Source organism: Salvia miltiorrhiza, chromosome 3, assembly GCF_028751815.1.
Source record: "Salvia miltiorrhiza cultivar Shanhuang (shh) chromosome 3, IMPLAD_Smil_shh, whole genome shotgun sequence".
Lineage (NCBI taxonomy): Eukaryota > Viridiplantae > Streptophyta > Magnoliopsida > Lamiales > Lamiaceae > Salvia > Salvia miltiorrhiza.
Genome location: NC_080389.1, coordinates 46,053,079 through 46,071,138, shown reverse-complemented (window position 1 = coordinate 46,071,138; position 18,060 = coordinate 46,053,079). Strand labels below are relative to the sequence as shown.

General features: G+C 38.8%; 4 protein-coding genes across 6 annotated transcripts; 2 read left to right on the top strand and 2 right to left on the bottom strand.

Annotated features, from left to right (window-relative positions):
- Positions 1–547: 547 nt before the first annotated feature.
- LOC131016110 (binding partner of ACD11 1) lies at positions 548–3,797 on the bottom strand. The gene is made up of 5 exons (XM_057944718.1): positions 3,425–3,797; positions 2,476–2,579; positions 2,282–2,357; positions 1,360–1,440; positions 548–1,281 (listed from the first exon to the last, which is right to left on the bottom strand). Exons 1-5 carry the CDS (start codon positions 3,428–3,430, stop codon positions 676–678), a joined length of 873 nt encoding a protein of 290 aa, XP_057800701.1. The 5' UTR covers positions 3,431–3,797; the 3' UTR covers positions 548–675.
- A 2,824-nt stretch (positions 3,798–6,621) lies between these two features.
- LOC131016075 (pentatricopeptide repeat-containing protein At2g29760, chloroplastic) lies at positions 6,622–8,946 on the top strand. Its single transcript, XM_057944649.1, has one exon. The coding sequence runs from the start codon at positions 6,665–6,667 to the stop codon at positions 8,852–8,854; it is 2,190 nt and encodes a 729-aa protein (XP_057800632.1). The 5' UTR covers positions 6,622–6,664; the 3' UTR covers positions 8,855–8,946.
- A 173-nt stretch (positions 8,947–9,119) lies between these two features.
- Positions 9,120–12,274, bottom strand: LOC131016089 (heat stress transcription factor A-1b). Of its 2 annotated transcripts, XM_057944664.1 has the most exons (4): positions 11,829–12,274; positions 10,027–11,062; positions 9,732–9,996; positions 9,120–9,367 (listed from the first exon to the last, which is right to left on the bottom strand). In XM_057944664.1, the coding sequence occupies exons 1-3, from the start codon at positions 12,054–12,056 to the stop codon at positions 9,764–9,766; spliced, it is 1,497 nt and encodes a 498-aa protein (XP_057800647.1). In that variant the 5' UTR covers positions 12,057–12,274; the 3' UTR covers positions 9,120–9,367; positions 9,732–9,763. The 2 variants fall into 2 exon arrangements, with proteins under 2 accessions (XP_057800647.1, XP_057800646.1); XM_057944663.1 differs by having other exon boundaries at positions 9,732–11,062.
- A 2,010-nt stretch (positions 12,275–14,284) lies between these two features.
- Positions 14,285–17,830, top strand: LOC131016096 (uncharacterized). Of its 2 annotated transcripts, XM_057944677.1 has the most exons (12): positions 14,285–14,670; positions 14,757–14,855; positions 15,321–15,378; positions 15,583–15,663; positions 15,743–15,817; positions 15,896–16,143; positions 16,249–16,320; positions 16,670–16,786; positions 16,886–16,967; positions 17,087–17,133; positions 17,273–17,354; positions 17,631–17,830. In XM_057944677.1, the coding sequence occupies exons 1-12, from the start codon at positions 14,471–14,473 to the stop codon at positions 17,712–17,714; spliced, it is 1,245 nt and encodes a 414-aa protein (XP_057800660.1). In that variant the 5' UTR covers positions 14,285–14,470; the 3' UTR covers positions 17,715–17,830. The 2 variants fall into 2 exon arrangements, with proteins under 2 accessions (XP_057800660.1, XP_057800659.1); XM_057944676.1 differs by having other exon boundaries at positions 14,325–14,670; positions 17,273–17,830.
- The last annotated feature ends 230 nt before the right edge of the window (positions 17,831–18,060 follow it).

Sequence of the window (18,060 nt, the reverse complement as noted above, 5' to 3'; positions counted from 1 at the left end):
AATTTTTACGAGTGATAATGAATAGGTAGGTATATGACACCATGAAATCCCCTACAGTTATGGAATATGCTTCTTATGCAATTCACCAAATTTTCAAACTAGAGTTAATAGAGCAATTAACGTCACTAATGCATTACATAATTTTGAAGGGGTACAACACGACTTATAACCAATTCGCCAAATCCAAAAAGACCAGAAATTAGGATTAACATCAATTATAAGTGCTGTGGGACTTTGCCTGATTTTTTATTTTTGAGTAGAAACACACACATAGCTTGATATGACATTAGGGTTCACAAATGCTTACATGTTAATCCAACCGGAAAGACATACAACACACTAGAATGTCGTGTCGTGACTTCCTTCAAAATTTTGAAAATTTATGGTGCATATAAATGAGACTCGTCACAAATATAAAGATGTAATGCTATAGAATGGTATATCTACTTACCTACTATTAAAATAAAAGATGGTAAATTCCAATTAGAAAGAAAGGAAAAAAAAAGAAAAGAAAAAGGAGTTGGTATGACGAATGCAGGTCAATATCTAGAAGTAATTTCACATCTTATTCAAAAGGCAATAACCAAATATTCAAACGGAAAACTAGTTTCTAGGTAAACGATTCAGCCTCGCAAGCATGTATTATATACACAAATTATTCTCACCTCATATAATTTAGAGAATCAAGCCCTTCGGAGAGTCTGGTTTTTTGTCGCTTGGAGTTGGAGTCGGAGTAGTTGTGGTTGGAGCCGGAGTTGTAGTTGGAGCAGCTTTTGGTGAATCAGTTGTGTGAAGCTGAGTGTAACCTTGAGCTTCATTTCTTCCCTGCTCTTCTTCAGCCACTTTCTCCAGCGTTTTCTGCCCGACATCCCCGGCCGCCTTTGAGACCCTATTGAAAGCCCCGGTAACCCATGTAGTGCCAGTTAAGATGTATCGGTTTTTCATGATGGCCGTTCCTGCACTACTAACAGTCTGCTCAGCAGCAGCAAAAGCTGTCTTAGTCTTCTCAGAGACCTGGAACTTCTGGTCTACTTCCTTCACTTTGTCATTGACTATGGTTGCTCCGACAGTGATTTTCTCACTCAGTCCAATCTTTTGATCCAGTGATGCTACTTTGGCTGAAGCAGTTGATATGAGTTGGTGCCTCTCATCGAAAGACTTTGCCCTGTTAAGAGCATCCTTCCCTAAGATAAAACCCTTGGCTAACATGCCGCTAACAACGTCCTCTGCCTTCTGCGCAGCAGCTGCAACACCACCAGCAGCAGTATCGCCTTGTGATGCCTGAAAAAGAGATAATATCCTAAATAATTCCTCACAAGAGGTTGGATTTTAAAAATGAAGAACCAAAAGTTTCCATACGGTAGATGCTGCTGCTGATGCTGGCAGTGTATAGTTTGGTTCAAGGGCAATGGTGACTGACTGGTCCACTATCGTGGCTCCCTGCAGAGGTTCAGAAGGATTAACTCTTTAGACAGGGAATCACACATGAATTCAGACTAAAAGAAATTTGTCTCCTACAACAGACTAGGTGTTTATTCCTATATTCACCTTTCTATAGTTCAACTAGTTTGACGAATAGGCAAAGAGATCAGCCAAATTCAATTGAAGGAAAAAGAACCCCAATAATGAGGAGAAAGGAAGGAAAGCAACAAAGAGGGGAATTATGAACTTTCGTATGGGTAATCACTTATTAGACCAAAACAATTATGGATTCAGGAAAGGAGTGATACTCAGCTGTAAGGAGAAAAAAGATAGATACTTTTTAGTCTGTGGGAATGGTCCATTTTTGGCTCAGCAAAAACAGTACATTACAATATCAAAGTATCTTGGGAAAAACAAAAATGTAACGTCCCAGCAGCAGGGGCGCAGGCAGAAAAATTCGTTGAATGGGGCTGTGTTTTCTATAATTTTGAGTTCAAAAGTTTGAAAAGTTACTTTTTATGTGATTTGGTTCAGTGGGAGGGGCTTATGCACCAGAATTCGCATAAAATATCAATAATTGGACAATTATAAGAAGAAAGAAAGAAAGAAAAAAAATGATTGGGAGGGATGTGGCTGCGGCACTGGTAGGTAGTCCAAATGGTTTTGATTTGTGAGCAGTTACATACTGTGTTGCCAGAAATATAACAAATGAATCTCATTCCAAAAACTAAACAAAATCCCACTCGCTTCTAGCAGGTGTGCATGAAAAAATTAGGTAGAGTTTCATATCATCTATGTCCCAAGGATTTTGATCATGCAAAGCCACCGTCAGATAGAGTGAGGGTATGGAGAAGTATACCGAAAGAAGAACAGCAGTTTCTGCACCCTGAGCATCCTTGAAAGTGACATACGCAGATTGAGATCTCTCATTTTCACTACAAACCAAGCAAATACTAAATGAGCAATGGTATACAAAAAATGCCAACCACCATGGAACAAGAATCCAAGACTGGAATCATAAAGGAGAAACAATCTAAGGATCTGTGATCGAACCTTTTCATTTCAACATATTGAATTACCCCAGAGAAGGAAAAGAACTCCTGGATGTCTTGTTCTGTTGCACTCAGCGACACATTGCTCACTTTCACAGTCCTGGTCTGCCATGAACAAGGAAGCTGGCAAAGTAAGAGAGAGAGAAGGGGAAGAGGGCAGGGAATGGTGGAAGGTTGAGAGGATTTTGCATATACAATTTCAGCTCAAAGTTCAATAGGTTTATCCATGATAGATGATCTCCATCTCACTCAAATAATTGAATGTAAGAACACAATAAAATATCAGTCCCTACTCCCTATTGGTTGTACAGTGCATGTTCATCAATTTTGCAGATTCTTTTTTACTATAGTATTGGTGGAGAGAGAGAGAGAGTGAGCGAACAGGCACCAATATACACCAACAGGATCGCGCCGCAACAACCTATCATGTGCAGAAACATTCTCATACAGCGAAAAATTAAAATATTTCCATATCTTAGCTCGGACGATCAAGATACTTTCCATTATTACCAACAGTCCAGGAGCAAAAGATATATCCTAGATCTCGTAGCTCTCGTTACGAATAAATTAATCAGCTCATCTATTAAGCTCATTGAAACACACCCGCACACACATAGACATATCAATAAACCTCAATTAATTGAATTAGTGATATCCTCATGTGAAAAACATCCACAAATAGAAAAGAAAATCTCAACAAATCAAAAACCAATAACGAAAATAGTTAATCTCCATCTCGATCCAGTTAAGCACTCTGAATATATATATATATAATTCGCAAAACCTAATTTCTATTTAATCCTGTTCAACATCGATACCACGAAAAAACAGAAAAAGGAGAAGAAAAATGAAATAAAAAAAAATACATAATGTTACTAGATAAATTTGTCTCTGAAAACACTGAAAAAAAAAAAGTGAATTAATCACATGCAAACAACAGTTATACTGACCGTCATTGCCAACGAGTCCGTGCGATTACAGGAGAGACGTGAGAGAAATTTGAATCGGTGAATAAACTGAAAAAATCTGGGCGAAGTTCGTGTGAGAGAGGAGGATAGAGAGAGAAGAGTTGGAGATGTGATTATTAATTTATGAGTCTTAGAAATGAAGGCAGAAAAGTGTTTGGGGTTTCCAGTTTTCTCTACAGTTAAATTACTGATGCGACTCTCTCAAAAAGTTTTTCATGGGAATTTGAAGGCGCATCACAAGGAATTGGACTGAACCGCACAGAAGAGCACCCGCTTTTTGGGCGTCCACGCGTTGCGTCATCACGTGGAATTAAACGCTCCTACTAAATCTGCCATTTTTATTTTTCTCAAAAGGAAAACAAGCCAAATTGTTTTTACAAAAGCAATATTGATATCAACTCTTCCCATTATACATGAATTTTTTAGGTTAATAATACTCCCTCCTTCTCACCTAACTTCATCAATTTCTTTTCAGCACAAAATTTAAAAAATCAATATTTAATATTTAAAGTATATTCTTTTACTAAGAAAATATCTAAAATATGTTTAGTACTCCCTCCATTTCATAATATATATCCTAATTTATTTCAGCATGAAAATTTAGATGAATATGATTAAATAGTAATTAAAAAAATGATGTAGTCCATTTTATTTTGTGAGAGAAATAGATTAAGGGGGGTGTATTCGTTTCGGATTTTTATAGATTTTAAAAGTCCGTGGATTTTAAAAGTCTATAGAATTCTGACAGATTCCTCATGATTTTGAATGAATTCTTGATAGAATTTTTAATGAATTCGCGAGAATTTGACGTGATATTTTCGGATTTGAATTCCACAAATTCAGCGAGCGCTGGGCACCCACGGGCGATAAAAACGAAGCCAGCGGCCCTAGCATGCCACGACCGCTGGATACCCAGCGAGCGCGCAATACCAGCGAGCGCTTGCTTCTTCTGACAAAACACCAATAGCTTTTGTAGTATTGTGGAACGAATTGGTTCTGATAGAATGCCAATTGCTTGTATTTCTCTCTCTTGAAACATTCATTATATCTTAATTCTGCAACAGGTACCGCGAGCATGTTGTGTGGACTGATAGGGCTCTAAATTTGAAATTGTCGAGAAAAGGAATCTTAACGCGGATCTATGATCCCATGGTAAACCTTTCAACATTATCTGTTCCGATGAATTAGCTGTCCCACCATTATCTTCCCCATTAATTGATGAAGATGCCCAGATTGAAACATGATCTCTCCTGCACGATTGTTGTTTTTTTCTTTCTGTAAGATGAGGAGGATGCAGATTGTCCTCGTTGGTGTGAGGCGTACGAGTAGGGAAAGATTTGAGCAAGCATTCAGTTGCGGAGCCAGCGGCAGACCCAGCGCGCGCTGCATGCCAGCGACCGCTGGCTTCGTCAGGCTCCAGCGCTGGGCACCCACGGCCGCTGGCTTTTTTGCCGCGGGCGCTGGAACCCAGCGAGCGCGTGATTTTGGCAGATTTGTGAATTCTCGTGGTGTTTGGTCGGATTTGGTGATGCCTATTTTTTGAACGAAATCAATGAAAGTCATTCCAACTTAAAAGTCGGTAGATTAACGAATACACCCGGATTTTAAAAGACATTTAAAAGTCTTGAACTAATACACCCGGATTTTAAAAGACTTTTAAAAGTCTTGAACTAATACACCCGGATTTTAAAAGACTTTTAAAAGTCTTGAACTAATACACCCGGATTTTAAAAGTCTGCAGAAATCTATAAAAATCCGGAACGAATACACCCCCCTAAATTGAAGATGATTAAAAGGTAAAAAATGATGGAACTCACTTTCTTATTTTAGAAAGATAGCACTTATTGTGGAACAACTCAAAAAGGAAAGTATGACGCTTGTTATGGGACAGATGGAGTAATAAAATGAATAAAGTGTGATGATGATAAAAATATGCATCCCAAAAATATCGAAGGAAAATGACGAATGAATAGAGAGATTCCCGACGAACAGCGCTGCTGAGCCCAAAATAGCGTTTCCAGACCCCAATCAGCGCTGCCTTTAACGGAACGAGCCTAAATTCACGGAGATGACCTTATCTCGAAAGAGTCCAATGTTCATAGTCAACCAAGTCCGAAGCCAAGATCGCAATGAAGATACGAGATAATCATAAAGAGTCATAGTCCGATTATGACTCAAATATGAGTCATTTTCCTACTAGAATTCATCGTTATTTGCCTATAAATACGTGTAAAATATATGAGTATTTATGTGTTTCCATGGTCCTTGGGTTTTCTTTTCCCCTCAAAACAACGATCGGCGGCCGTTTACCGGAGCTTAAGGGTCATCGGCAACGGTGGAATCTGAGGAGAAGAGGTGTTGTGTGGGGGTGTTTGATGAGAGCGGCGGCGGCTGGGGGGAGGGAGCGGCATGGTGGCGGCAGCAGAGGGAAGAAGACGGGGGAGGGGGAGGGGGGGGATTTCCTTTTTTCTTTTTTTTTTTAATTTTTTTTTCACATGTAAAAAATAGGTCTAGGTGGCAATTCCGACTGCCACCTCATCAATTCCGGCTGCCACAGTGGCATTTCCGGCGCTGACGTAAGAAAAAACCGGTCGCCGAATAATTTTAAGACAAAAAACTAAAGGTTAGGTATTTAAAAGAAGAAAAATAAAAAATGGTGCAAAAACCAATTCCGTATAAACGTTGGGAATTTACAGGCAATTACCCCTTTATTTAAACATATCATTTAATTTTAATGTTCGCCGTGCATAGCACAGATGAGCATCGTACCAGTGAATAAAACGGTAGTATATGAATAGAATCACCCAAAATCAAAATGCCAAGGAATCTCCTTGAAATTATACTCTCTAAACTTCTTATTTTTATTATTATTATTATTCCAGTAAAGATGTTTGTTTATATATTTAAAGAAAAAAATCTCAAAATAATCTGTACATATTCCAAGAGGTACTCTCATGTGCAATCGGTTGCACCGTGCAATTGGTTTCTGAATGACACTATTTCAACATACAAATAACACTTGAAGATCACACTATTTCAACATATAAATGAAATGTTCAAGTGTCATTTTCCGAATGAAGTAGTATTATTTTGCAAACTAATTGCACGGTGCAATCGGTTGCACGTGACTATTTACGATATTCAAATGAAGCACTTACTTTTGTTTCCCTATTAATATTGAGATACTTAAATCCTAAGGAAAGGATCGCGAGGAAGCATCCGATGGCGGCGCCAAGCATACCACTCACCATTTCCCCAACCGTCAATAACGACCGCCACTTCGCAAACCACCCCACAGTCACACTCATCGAAAAATGCTCAAATCCGCAGCAGCTCAAGCAGATCCACGCTCAGATGCTTCGCGTCGGCCTCTTCTTCGACCCTTTCTCCGCCAGTAAGCTCATCCAGTCATCCGCTCTCTCCCAATTCTCCAGCATCGACTACGCCCACAAGGTGTTCGACCAAATTCCCCAACCAAATCTCTATTCTTGGAACACCCTCATCCGCGCCTACGCCACCCGCTCTCACCCCCTCAACTGTCTCTCCATCTTCTCCCGTTTGCTCCAAGATTGCCCCGAGAAGCCCAATAAATTCACTTACCCCTTCGTCATCACAGCCTTGGCTAAGCTCAAGGATTTGGAGCTCGGGAAAGGGATCCATGGCATGGCCGTCAAGGAGGGTTTCTCCTCCGATTTGTACGTGGCCAACTGCTTGATCCATTTCTACGTGGAATGCGGGTGTTTGGATATGGCGTCGCGTGTCTTCTCCAATATGCCTGAGAGGGATGTGATCTCTTGGAACTCCATCGTTGATGGGATGGCTCAGAACGGCCTCTTCGATGAAACGATGGAGATCTTCTGCCGCATGGAAGAAGAAGGCGTGAGGCCGAACGACATCACAATGGTGGGAGTCTTGACTGCCTGCAGGAGGGTGAAGGTGGATGTGAGGTTTGGGAAGATGGTGCATTCCTACATAGAGAAGAACAGGATCAAACAGAGTTTGATCCTCTGCAACGCGGTTCTTGACATGTACACGAGGTGTGGGGGCGTGCACGAAGCTAAGATGTTCTTCGACAAGATGATGGAGAAGGACATCATCTCATGGACAACCATGCTTGTGGGGTATGGTAGCCTGGGCGATTTTGATGCGGCCAGAGGACTCTTCGACTCGTTGCCTACCAAAGATATTGCAGCGTGGAACGCTCTCATCTTGGCCTATGAGCAGAATGGTAACCCTAAGGAGGCCGTGGCCGTTTTCAATGAGCTGCGGCAGAGCAAAACAGCGAAACCGGATGAAGTCACTCTTGTTAGCACTTTATCAGCCTGTTCCGAGCTGGGGGCGATCAAGTTGGGTTGTTGGATCCATGTCTATGTAAAGAAGGAAAAAATGAAGTTGAATTGTCACCTTGCAACTGCCTTGATCGACATGTATTCCAAGTGTGGCGATCTGGAGAAGGCGCTCGGCGTCTTCCACTCAGCCGAGGGCAAGGATGTCTTCGTGTGGAGCGCGATGATTGCAGGGCTAGGGATGCACGGTTGTGGCGTCTACGCGCTGGAGATGTTTGGGAAGATGGATGTGAAACCCACAGCAGTTACCTTCACGAACTTGCTATCTGCCTGCAGCCACTCGGGTCTGGTCGAGGAGGGGAGGGAGTTATTTGACCAGATGGAGCGGGTGCACGGCGTGGCACCCGGGGTCGAGCACTACGCGTGCATGATCGACATTCTGGGACGGGCGGGGCTGCTGGAGGAGGCGATGGCGCTGATCAAGACCATGCCGGTGGCTCCCGGTGCCTCCGTGTGGGGGGCTCTGCTCGGGGCGTGCAGGCTACACAAGAACGTCGAGCTGGCCGAGGAGGCGTGGGCACGTCTCCACGAGATCGAGCCACGGAACCACGGGGCACACGTGCTTTTGTCGAACATATACGCGAATTCGGGCTTGTGGGAGAAGGTTTCGGAGGTGAGGAAGCGGATGAGAGATGTTGGGCTGAGGAAAGAGCCAGGGTGCAGCTCGGTTGAGGTGAATGGCAGAATGCATGAGTTTCTAGTGGGAGATAACACACATCCTATGTCGAAGAAGATATACTCGAAATTGGAGGAAATTGCAGAGAGAGTCAAGTGTGAAGGCTATGAAACAAAGAAATCAGAGGTGCTGCAAATGGTGGAAGAAGAAGATATGCAAGAAAAGGCTTTGAGTCTCCATAGCGAGAGACTAGCTCTTGCTTACGGGCTCATCGCGCTCGAGCCGCCGACGCGACGAATTCGGATCGTCAAGAACCTTCGTGTCTGTGAAGACTGTCACTCTGTGTTCAAGCTTGTGTCGAAGATTTATGATAGGGATATTGTGTTGAGAGATAGGTATCGCTTTCACCACTTCAAGGAGGGGTCTTGCTCTTGTAATGACTATTGGTGAAGAGCTATTATAAGAGTGACAGGTTAATATTTTATTGGTTTCGAGGATTAAAAGTCGTTGATAAAATAAGGATCGGAAATGTATTATCCAAATATATGTCATTTTGTACCCTATCCTTCTTAGTTCTTACTCAATTGACAACGTGAACCATCTTCGAGGCCTTTCACAGTCTGTAGCAAGCAAAAAGAGCAGTGGCGATGTATTTACTGATGTGGGGAAGTGAAAGCAGTTGCATAGAGAAATCAAAAGACAAAAGCTCCGAAAATTGCAAATACACACATTATTAACATGCAGACAAAAGCATAATGAAGTTTCTAAAACATTGTTTCGAGACTCAAAATGATGCTGCAGGCTTGATACAGCAGCAGTTCACACATTTTGCGTCAAAACACATATTCTGTCTAGTTCAAAAACAGTATATCAGACGAGTGCAGCAGAGAAGCTTCAAACTGCAACATATCGTCCACACTATTTGGTAGAGTATTTTGTATCCAAGCCTGATGCTACACCCACCTGAAGAAAGCCAAAACTTCAATTTTCCATATAATATTTAACAAATTCGACACGGAAAATTCTTATATACATGTCCATGTTCTGCACCAATCCATTGATTGTCATACACATCGCAGTTGGACCCCCACCGTAATCCTCAACTTGATCCCATTTTCGAATAAGAAGGGTGAGTCCAACTGCCACATGTTGTGCAATCAATGGACTTGTTCATCAAAAACATTGGTAGGCAGAGAGTAGCAAATATATATGTGTAATATTTGATGTTCTGTATGTTTGCAGTCATGTGAGGTACATTAAGCATATACTAATACATACACAAAATGGGTTATGATTCATCTCTAGTAAACTGAAGATAAAACTATACCTTCTGTGAACAGATGCTTTCTCAACAGAGAGTCAACCAATCTTGGCAGATGATGCAAGAAGGCCCATCTGTTCAGTAAGATTATTCAAACTCTTTAGTCTATCCCATTCGCTCTCTAGTTCGATCAACTGATCTGTGCTCATTTCATGTCCCAGATCGACAGTACTTATCTCGTCTGTTTTCTCAATAAGGGGACTCTCAGGAAGGAATTGTTCCCAGAATACATCGTTTATACCCGGCAGCTTATGAATATCATCACTTATACCTGGCATCTTATGAATATCATCACTCATACTTGACAGTTTATGAATATCATCATCCATACCTGCCAGCTTATGAATATCATCGAGCAGGATGTCAACGTCATAATCTTCCAAAGGTTCATCTGACGGAGGAGGTATAGGGGCATCAACGAACCCCGGAAGTGCATCCACAGAACTAAAACTTGTAGGCTCTGACCCCTTAAACGGCCCATTAGGAGGGTCGATACTATTTCCTGGACTGATTCCTTGTGCCTGAATGAAATCAGGTAACCCTGTGCTTGCCTCCGGAAAGAGAGGATTGTGAGCACTAGCATGTGTCAGACAAGAGGAAGACTGGACCTCAGATAGGGTGGACGTATTGGGTAAAACCTCTGAAAGAGTCACTCCCGATATTCTACTGGAAGAACTACTACTATCTATTAAATCAGAGGGAGGATGTGCACTATCGATCAAGAAACCATTAGGATTGCTCAGTTTAGACTCGGGCCTATTTGAAGTATTCATTTTCATGATTTGTCTTAGCATTGCCTTTGCAGCTTCATTCATCAAAGGCTGATATTTGACAATCTGTCCATCAGGCGAGGTAATACTCAACTTGCGAGCTAAACTTTCTTCATCCTGATTTGGCAGTCTCCTTTTCTTGTTAGCACCAGAAATATGTCTACCACTGTCATTCTGTTGATGTACCAACTGTGATACAAAACCAGGGCTTTGCATAGCTTTTGCAAGGAAGGACATCATTTGTGTTTGTCGCTGCTCCATTACATGAACACGTTGACCAACAGTCTGCAACTGACTGTCGGTCGATTGTTGCTGTTGCCTCAACCTAACAAGTTCCTGCATGAGAAGATTCTTATCTCTTTTCAACCTTTCAACCTCTTCCTCTATCCCAAATTTACCAACCTCAATGCAGGACGGGACAGAGGGATTCTGAACTTGAACGTTTTGCTGTTGGCCTTGTGCATGGGATGTTTTACGCCTGTTTATGGTCTTGAGTAAATGTTTACGACCTCTAAGAAAACCCTCATTAGCGAACTCCCAACGATCGGGATCAACTTTCCTGAAGCCCTGATTGACAACAGAGGAGGGCAAACTATAAAAGAATTACTGAGGCTCGACATACACCAAAAAAGTAAGATGATAGGAGCGCAAAATCTTTAAGCACCAAATCCTACAGCTTTACATAAACAAAATGCTATCAAAGCAGCAGTCTCATCAGCAGTTCAGTTCTAAATACATTTTGCAAACTGGAATCTAAAGTACCAACTAAAAATTCCTTTGTTTGTTTATACATAGTGCAACCTCAACCAACATGTCATTTACTACTTCTAGGAACCGCTTGTCATAAAGCCCATAGCAGAACTAACAATCTGATCTGATTTTTTTAACACTGAGCTTAAACATAAAAAATCATTATCAATTTCCAACATCTTCAATCGCCTCTTCTATTCCACAATTTTTATTCATAGCAACTCTATAATATGCTTATCTAAATACACTTTGCAAAAGGAAACCTAATCATTTGTACCTCACAATCTAGCAAGAATTAGAAAATTATACAACAGGCAACTTCAATCAAAATGAAAATTACTACTTCTACACTAAACCGCCAAAATGCGGAACTGTTTGGTTACAAAGCGGAAATCAGAACTCACACTCTAATGTTTTAATAATGAACTCTAACACCAAAAATCACTATCAATTTCCAGCGCATCGATAAAATTTCAGAATTCTTGAAACTAAAAGGGTAAAATATGCATTTTCTACGCAGCTAACTTTAATTAAAAAAAAAAAAAACTAGAAGCAAGAAAAAACAGTAGAGATAGCTACTAACATAAGTATTCAACTGGCGAACGAAGCTGGAGAAATTATTGTGCTTGAAATACTTAGGCAAAAGGTCTCTAGCGAACTCCGGCACGTTCCAGACAACGAAGCTGTTGTTGTTCTTGCTCCACGACACCACCGCATCCGTCGCCGGATCATCCACCATGTCGTAAGTCTTACTCAGAAACGGCGGCGGCGACGTCGCCGCCGTTGAAATTCCTCCGCCTCCGGCCTCCATATCTACTGAATCACAAACTAAGGGAAATTTAGAGAGAGAGAGGGGCGGGGTAGAAGAAAGAGGAAAGCGCTAGAGATGTGTGCGAGAGTGTGTATGTGTGAGAGAGAGAGAGAGAAAGAGAAGAGAGAGAGAGAGGAGAGAGAGAGGGAAGCAGTGATGGGCTCGTTTTTTACTGACGGTAACGGGATCGAGAAAAATAGAACCCCAGAAGCCTCCATAAACTGTTGATTTGTGCCACTAATACGGCTCCTTTTTTTCAACAAAAATATATACTTACTTATTTTTATTACTCCATTCGTCCCACTTTTGGCATTGTATATTTTGTGTGTAGATGAAAAAGGGAAAAAACATTTAAAGGGAAAAACTTTTACCCAAAAAAAGAAAGAGTCTCACTTACAGTGGGACGTCCAAAATAAAAAGAGTCACATATACAATGAAACGGAGGGAGTATACAACAAAAGAAATTTCACTTCAATTTTTATTTTTTTTATTATACTACCTTTTTTCTTATATTTATTTATAAATTACTTTTATTTATAATTTTTACCTAGTATGTTTTACTCTTATATAAATATACAAATTGTATATTTTTTTCATTTACAATAATTTTATAAAATACATGTCCAACACATAATAATGTTTGTTTTACATGGATAAAAAGAGTAATATATTTTTTAAATTTTTTATAAATATCATTATTATTAAACAAATTAATTTTGATTTCGACGATCATCACCAAATCTCTATGCATACATTACGAGGGTCTTTGATTCAGTGGATGAGATAATAGAAGTCATTTAATTTAAGTGATAAAATATGATTATTTAATCATCATCTTTTTCTTTGATCAATATGATATATAAAATTGATAAGATTAGAGAATAATTAAATAATTCACCTAACTTTAAGTGATAAATAATTATTTAATTAGATTATTAAAATATGAATTATGTCAAATCGTACGAACTAAATACTTCTTAATATATCTTGATCGACAGTTTCATTTCATGATAAATATGGCAAAACTTTGATAAACTAATTGTTGATATAATTACATTAGGATACAAAATTGGACATCAGATGAATACTATACGATTTATATGAGATATCATCAATTGTTTGTATATTCCAAAACAGTGTAACTAATGCAAAGTAATAAATTTTAGAGTAATCTTGATTCATTATTGACACTAATATGGTAATTAGTACTATTCGTGCAGCATAAATAGACGTGATCGACGGGTGAAAGGGTAGTTTGGGCAGAACGCGTAAAATATAGTCATATTTTGTGGTTTTCAAATCAGTGGCCAAAATTTATGTTTGCTTGTTCAAAATGACCATATGACTGCATATTTTTTTTTAATTATGTGTATATATAAAGAAAACACACTAATCCATATAATATTATGAAACAATATACTCACATGACTATTTTGAAGATGCAAACATAATATTTGGCCAGTAATTAAAAAAACACAAATTTTAACTATTTTTTATGTTTTCAAACTGTTTTGCCCTTATATAGTATCACAATTACACATTTTAGAACTATCAGCAAATTGTAAGTTCCATAATTTTATGTTATTTTTGGTAATTAGCAAGAAAAATGGGTACCACAACTAAGCTTTTAGGGGTTCATTGCCTCATTGGCACATTTTTACCTTTTTTTTTTGGAGGGGGGAGGGGGTTGTCATATTATTACTCACGGTCACACCGTACATTGGTTTTGTTATAAATTTATCATAATATATATATATATATATATATATATTATTAAAATTAGTTTAATTTTTTGGACACTAAAATTAAAACGAAGTGTAAATTAAATAAAAATGATAGAATTTACAAAGAGTTAGATATTACCTTTTATGTAAATAAATTAATTTTAATGGAACACCTCAAAATGAAAAATGAACCAATTTTAATGGGGGAAGTAAAAAATAAAAACGTGAAAAAAAAAAAAAACTATAAATAGTCCATTATCATTTTAAACCAATTTTAACGAGGGGGGAAGTAAAAGATAAAAACGTGAAAAAAAAACTATAAATAGTCCATTATTGAATTATATCTCGAAAACAATCAAAGTTCAATTTCCAGTACATTAAAATAATTTAAAAGTCAGTGGATCAGGATAGTGATAAACTTTTCAGTTATATAAGTATTTTATTTGAGCTGCTAGATGCGAGAATAAAACCAAAAGTATTCAATACACTATTTTACTTTACCAACTTATATTCGCTATAAACTTTTTGTAGCAACTTGATATACAATTATTTTAACGTATGATTTCACCGAGAGTAAGTTGTGAGATATTTTTACACAATACCACGTGGCAGCAAGGCCTATCTTTGATTATCAAGTCTCTCAACAACAAAAAGGAATAGTAATTTAGAGAGAGATTGTGAGGAGATACAATGCTGTTAGCAGCTGATTATCTGTCTCTGCCTTTCCGCCTTTGCTTCTTTAGAATCGGAGAGATCAATCTCACTTCAGGATTGAATCTCCGTCGCCGACGAGCTGGCGGTCGCTGCTGTAAAGCGTCTCTCATTACGAATTCCGATTCCTTCGAGGTCGGGAGGCTGATTGGCAGTTATGGCTTCATGAACATTACTAGGTTTGATATACTTTTTGTATTTCTTGTGGAGAAGAATGAGAATGATAAGCTAAGAAACTCATTTCGTAATTCATGTTTTTATGCAGTTACTCTGGGCTGCAATCGGGGACGGATATGGAGTATATGCCGGGAGATGTTGGGAGATTGAGAGCTCAGGATGTTGGAGAAGGAAGTGTGAAAATTAGGTGCGCCTGCGCAGTTGCATACGCATATATATGCGTGTATGTTGTGTGTGTTTAATGGGAATTGGAATGAGATATTTAGTGTGAAATTGAAGGAAGATAAGTGAATTTAAGGGATTTATGTAGTAATTTTTGACTTGGTTCGGCATTAGTCATATATTATGCGTGTGTCGTGTGTGCGTCAGTAATGTGGATTGGAATGAGATATTAGCGTGAAATTTAAGAAATATAAGTGAATTCATAGAGTTTAAGTAGCAATAGTATTTGTTGACTTGGTTCGGCCTTATTCATATATTATACTTGTATACATGTGTTTATGTGTGTGTGTTTAATGTGGATTGAAATGAGATATTTAGTGTGAAATATACGGAACAGGAATTATTTTAAGGAATTTTAAGTAGCATTTCTTGGCTTGGTTTGCCGTTATTGGGCGTGCTGCTTATATTATATGTGGCAGCTACTTTGCAGACTGTACGAAGGAAGAATAGCTCAAGGTCCACAGAGAGGTAGCCCCGTTATTTTTAAGGTGATCATTGATGTATTCATGTGCTATATGTTTGAAAGATTTAATGTTGTATATAGATTTTGACTATGTCAAGCATTGTAGTTGGGCTAGAGAGCCAGCTAAACTAGCTGTCTTGTTTTAAATGTTCTGTGCACTGAAACCATAATGCACCTTTCATGTTTTTTGCTGTATTCTTATTCAAATCGGACTTACAATGTCATGAAGGTCTATCCTGGTCAACAAGTTGGTGGCTTTGAAGCTGACTTGATGGCTGCGAATGAGCTCAGTGCACATGCTTCCCTTCAAGTATTTTGTCTCGACCCCTCTTCTTGTTCTATATGTTTAGATACCTTCATTTTATAATATGAAATGCTCATTTTTGCAGAGCAATTCAAAATCCATAGCCTGCTCGAATATTCAAGTACTTATTGGAGGCTTTGAGACGAAAACTGGTGAGCAGGTATGTTATGTATCATCGAGGCTGAAATTTAAGCTGAAGTTACCCAAGATGATTATAGCATATTTTTTTTGTCTGCAGTGGCTTGCTTTTCGGAATGATGGAAAGTACACTGCTGCTGGCTATGCACAAGTTGCGAGTGAAAAGATGTCAAAATATAGTGATGTTGGAGGGCAGAAATTTTGGAATCCTTTCGAAAAAAGTGAAACTATAAAGAGGAGAAGATACTTCATTACAAAACTCCTTCAAGGAGCTATTCGTGGCTTAGCTTACATGCACGACCACGAGAGGTTGCATCAAAGTCTTGGACCTGCTTCTATTGCTCTTAAGTATGCCTCTTAAGACTTACGTCAAACAAATTACTTTTTTTATTCCTTTCTGAACTTCCTTTGCCTATTTGATAATTTAAAACATTCCTCTTTTGCAAATTTAAGTACAATTGTAGAGAAAGATGCTGCTTATCTGGTTCCAAGGCTTCGGGACCTTGCCTTTTCGGTTGATATAAGGTACGTGGTATGCCTAACAATATATGATCCACCATCAGTGTATGAATATTAATGTAACATGAAAGCAGGTGAAATCCACATACATTTAGTCCCACCAATTTTATTTAATATGATTTTTCCCATGGAATTTTAATTCTGTTACTCTCTTGAGTAGTGGAATTTGTTTGGTTTATGGTCCTAAAATGGGCAATATCGTAGGCTTGCTCAAGAGGTGTGATGTATTATCTAAAGTAGTAATGTCATTTGATGCTCAGTGTAGAAAAAGAGCGAAACTGACTCACCAGTGTAGCTTGGATATGAAAACATAAGCCATCCTCTTTAACTGATGGAAAGTTTGATGGCTTTTAAGGTTTTCTGAGCTAGAGGGAAATTCAAATGCACTATCCGAAGGGCTCTGGCGAAGAGCATCTGCTGCTGGTGCTTTCACTCCTATGGAGAAACGAGCATTTGGAATTGCAGATGACATGTATATGGAACAATCCCTTTTTTCCTTTCAATCAATTTAAGCAAATTTGCTATTTTAACTATGTATCTTTATTTTTTCTTTATCTTCGGCTCCTCACAGATATGAAGCCGGTCTTCTATTTGCCTATGTATCTTTCATTCCATTTTGTGAGGTGGGAGTGATGGACAGTCTTTCATTGCGAGTGAGTCACATGTGCACCATAGTTTGTCTTTTGATTGCAATGCCTAGTAGACATTTGTTTTGCATTAACTAGGCTTGTTATCATAAGAGCTTCTAATCAATAATTTGTTGAATCACCAGAGACTTTTTGAGAATACATTCCAACTCGATGTCCAAGCAATGAGAGAGTAAGTTGTCATACTTCGTACTATTGGAACTATATATTTTCATGTATGAGATGTGAACTCTCAAATGTCTATACAGAGTTTCTAAACACTAAATTAACCTTTCTCAAGGCTCAGAGTTTATTTGCTTGCATTGTGACAGATACTGTTTAGCTGATGATCGTCTTCTGGAAGCCGTTAAATTTCTAGATCTTGGTGATGGTGCTGGATGGGAGTTACTTCAGGTTTACTCCATTCTACGATATCTATTTCTGTTTCTTTCTTTAGGCGCTCGCTTTCCTCAAACAAACAAGGCATTGTTATCTGTCATGTTGATACATTAGTGACTCATTAAAGTACAAAGCATCACCTCCAACAACATTTGTACTTTAATTTAGGGCGAAGAAAAGCAAAGATATCTAGTATGCTCTGCGTAATTCTCCTTTTTCGTGAACGATCTCTGCTGGGCATTTTCTCAGTGTTTTTTCACTGATATTGGTCGGTTGCTCTCGTTTTCTCAGGCTATGCTGAACCGTGATTATCGACAGAGGCCTATAGCAGAAGCTGTTTTGAACCATAGATTTCTGGCTGGAGCTTTCCTTTAACATGTAGGTAGGAACTGCAGTTGTGTTGCATTATTTTCTATATACCCTTCCAAAGATTTTCTATTAGCAAATGCTATTTTAAAGAATAAAAATAGATAAGCAGCATTCATCCACCACCATCACATGGTACAATTATCTGAGGTTGTGGTATATGTTTTGAAACACAGAAGTTGAGACAAACTCCGGGAGATTGTCTTCTCTCTTCATGTCTAGAGCTCCATCCACGAGAAACTAATTTACTTATCTCGTGATTGGATTAAGCACGTCGCACATGATTTGCATATCTTCTCGTTTCCTTTTTTTTTTTTTAAACAAATAAAATAAAATTGGGGGACATGATTTGCAT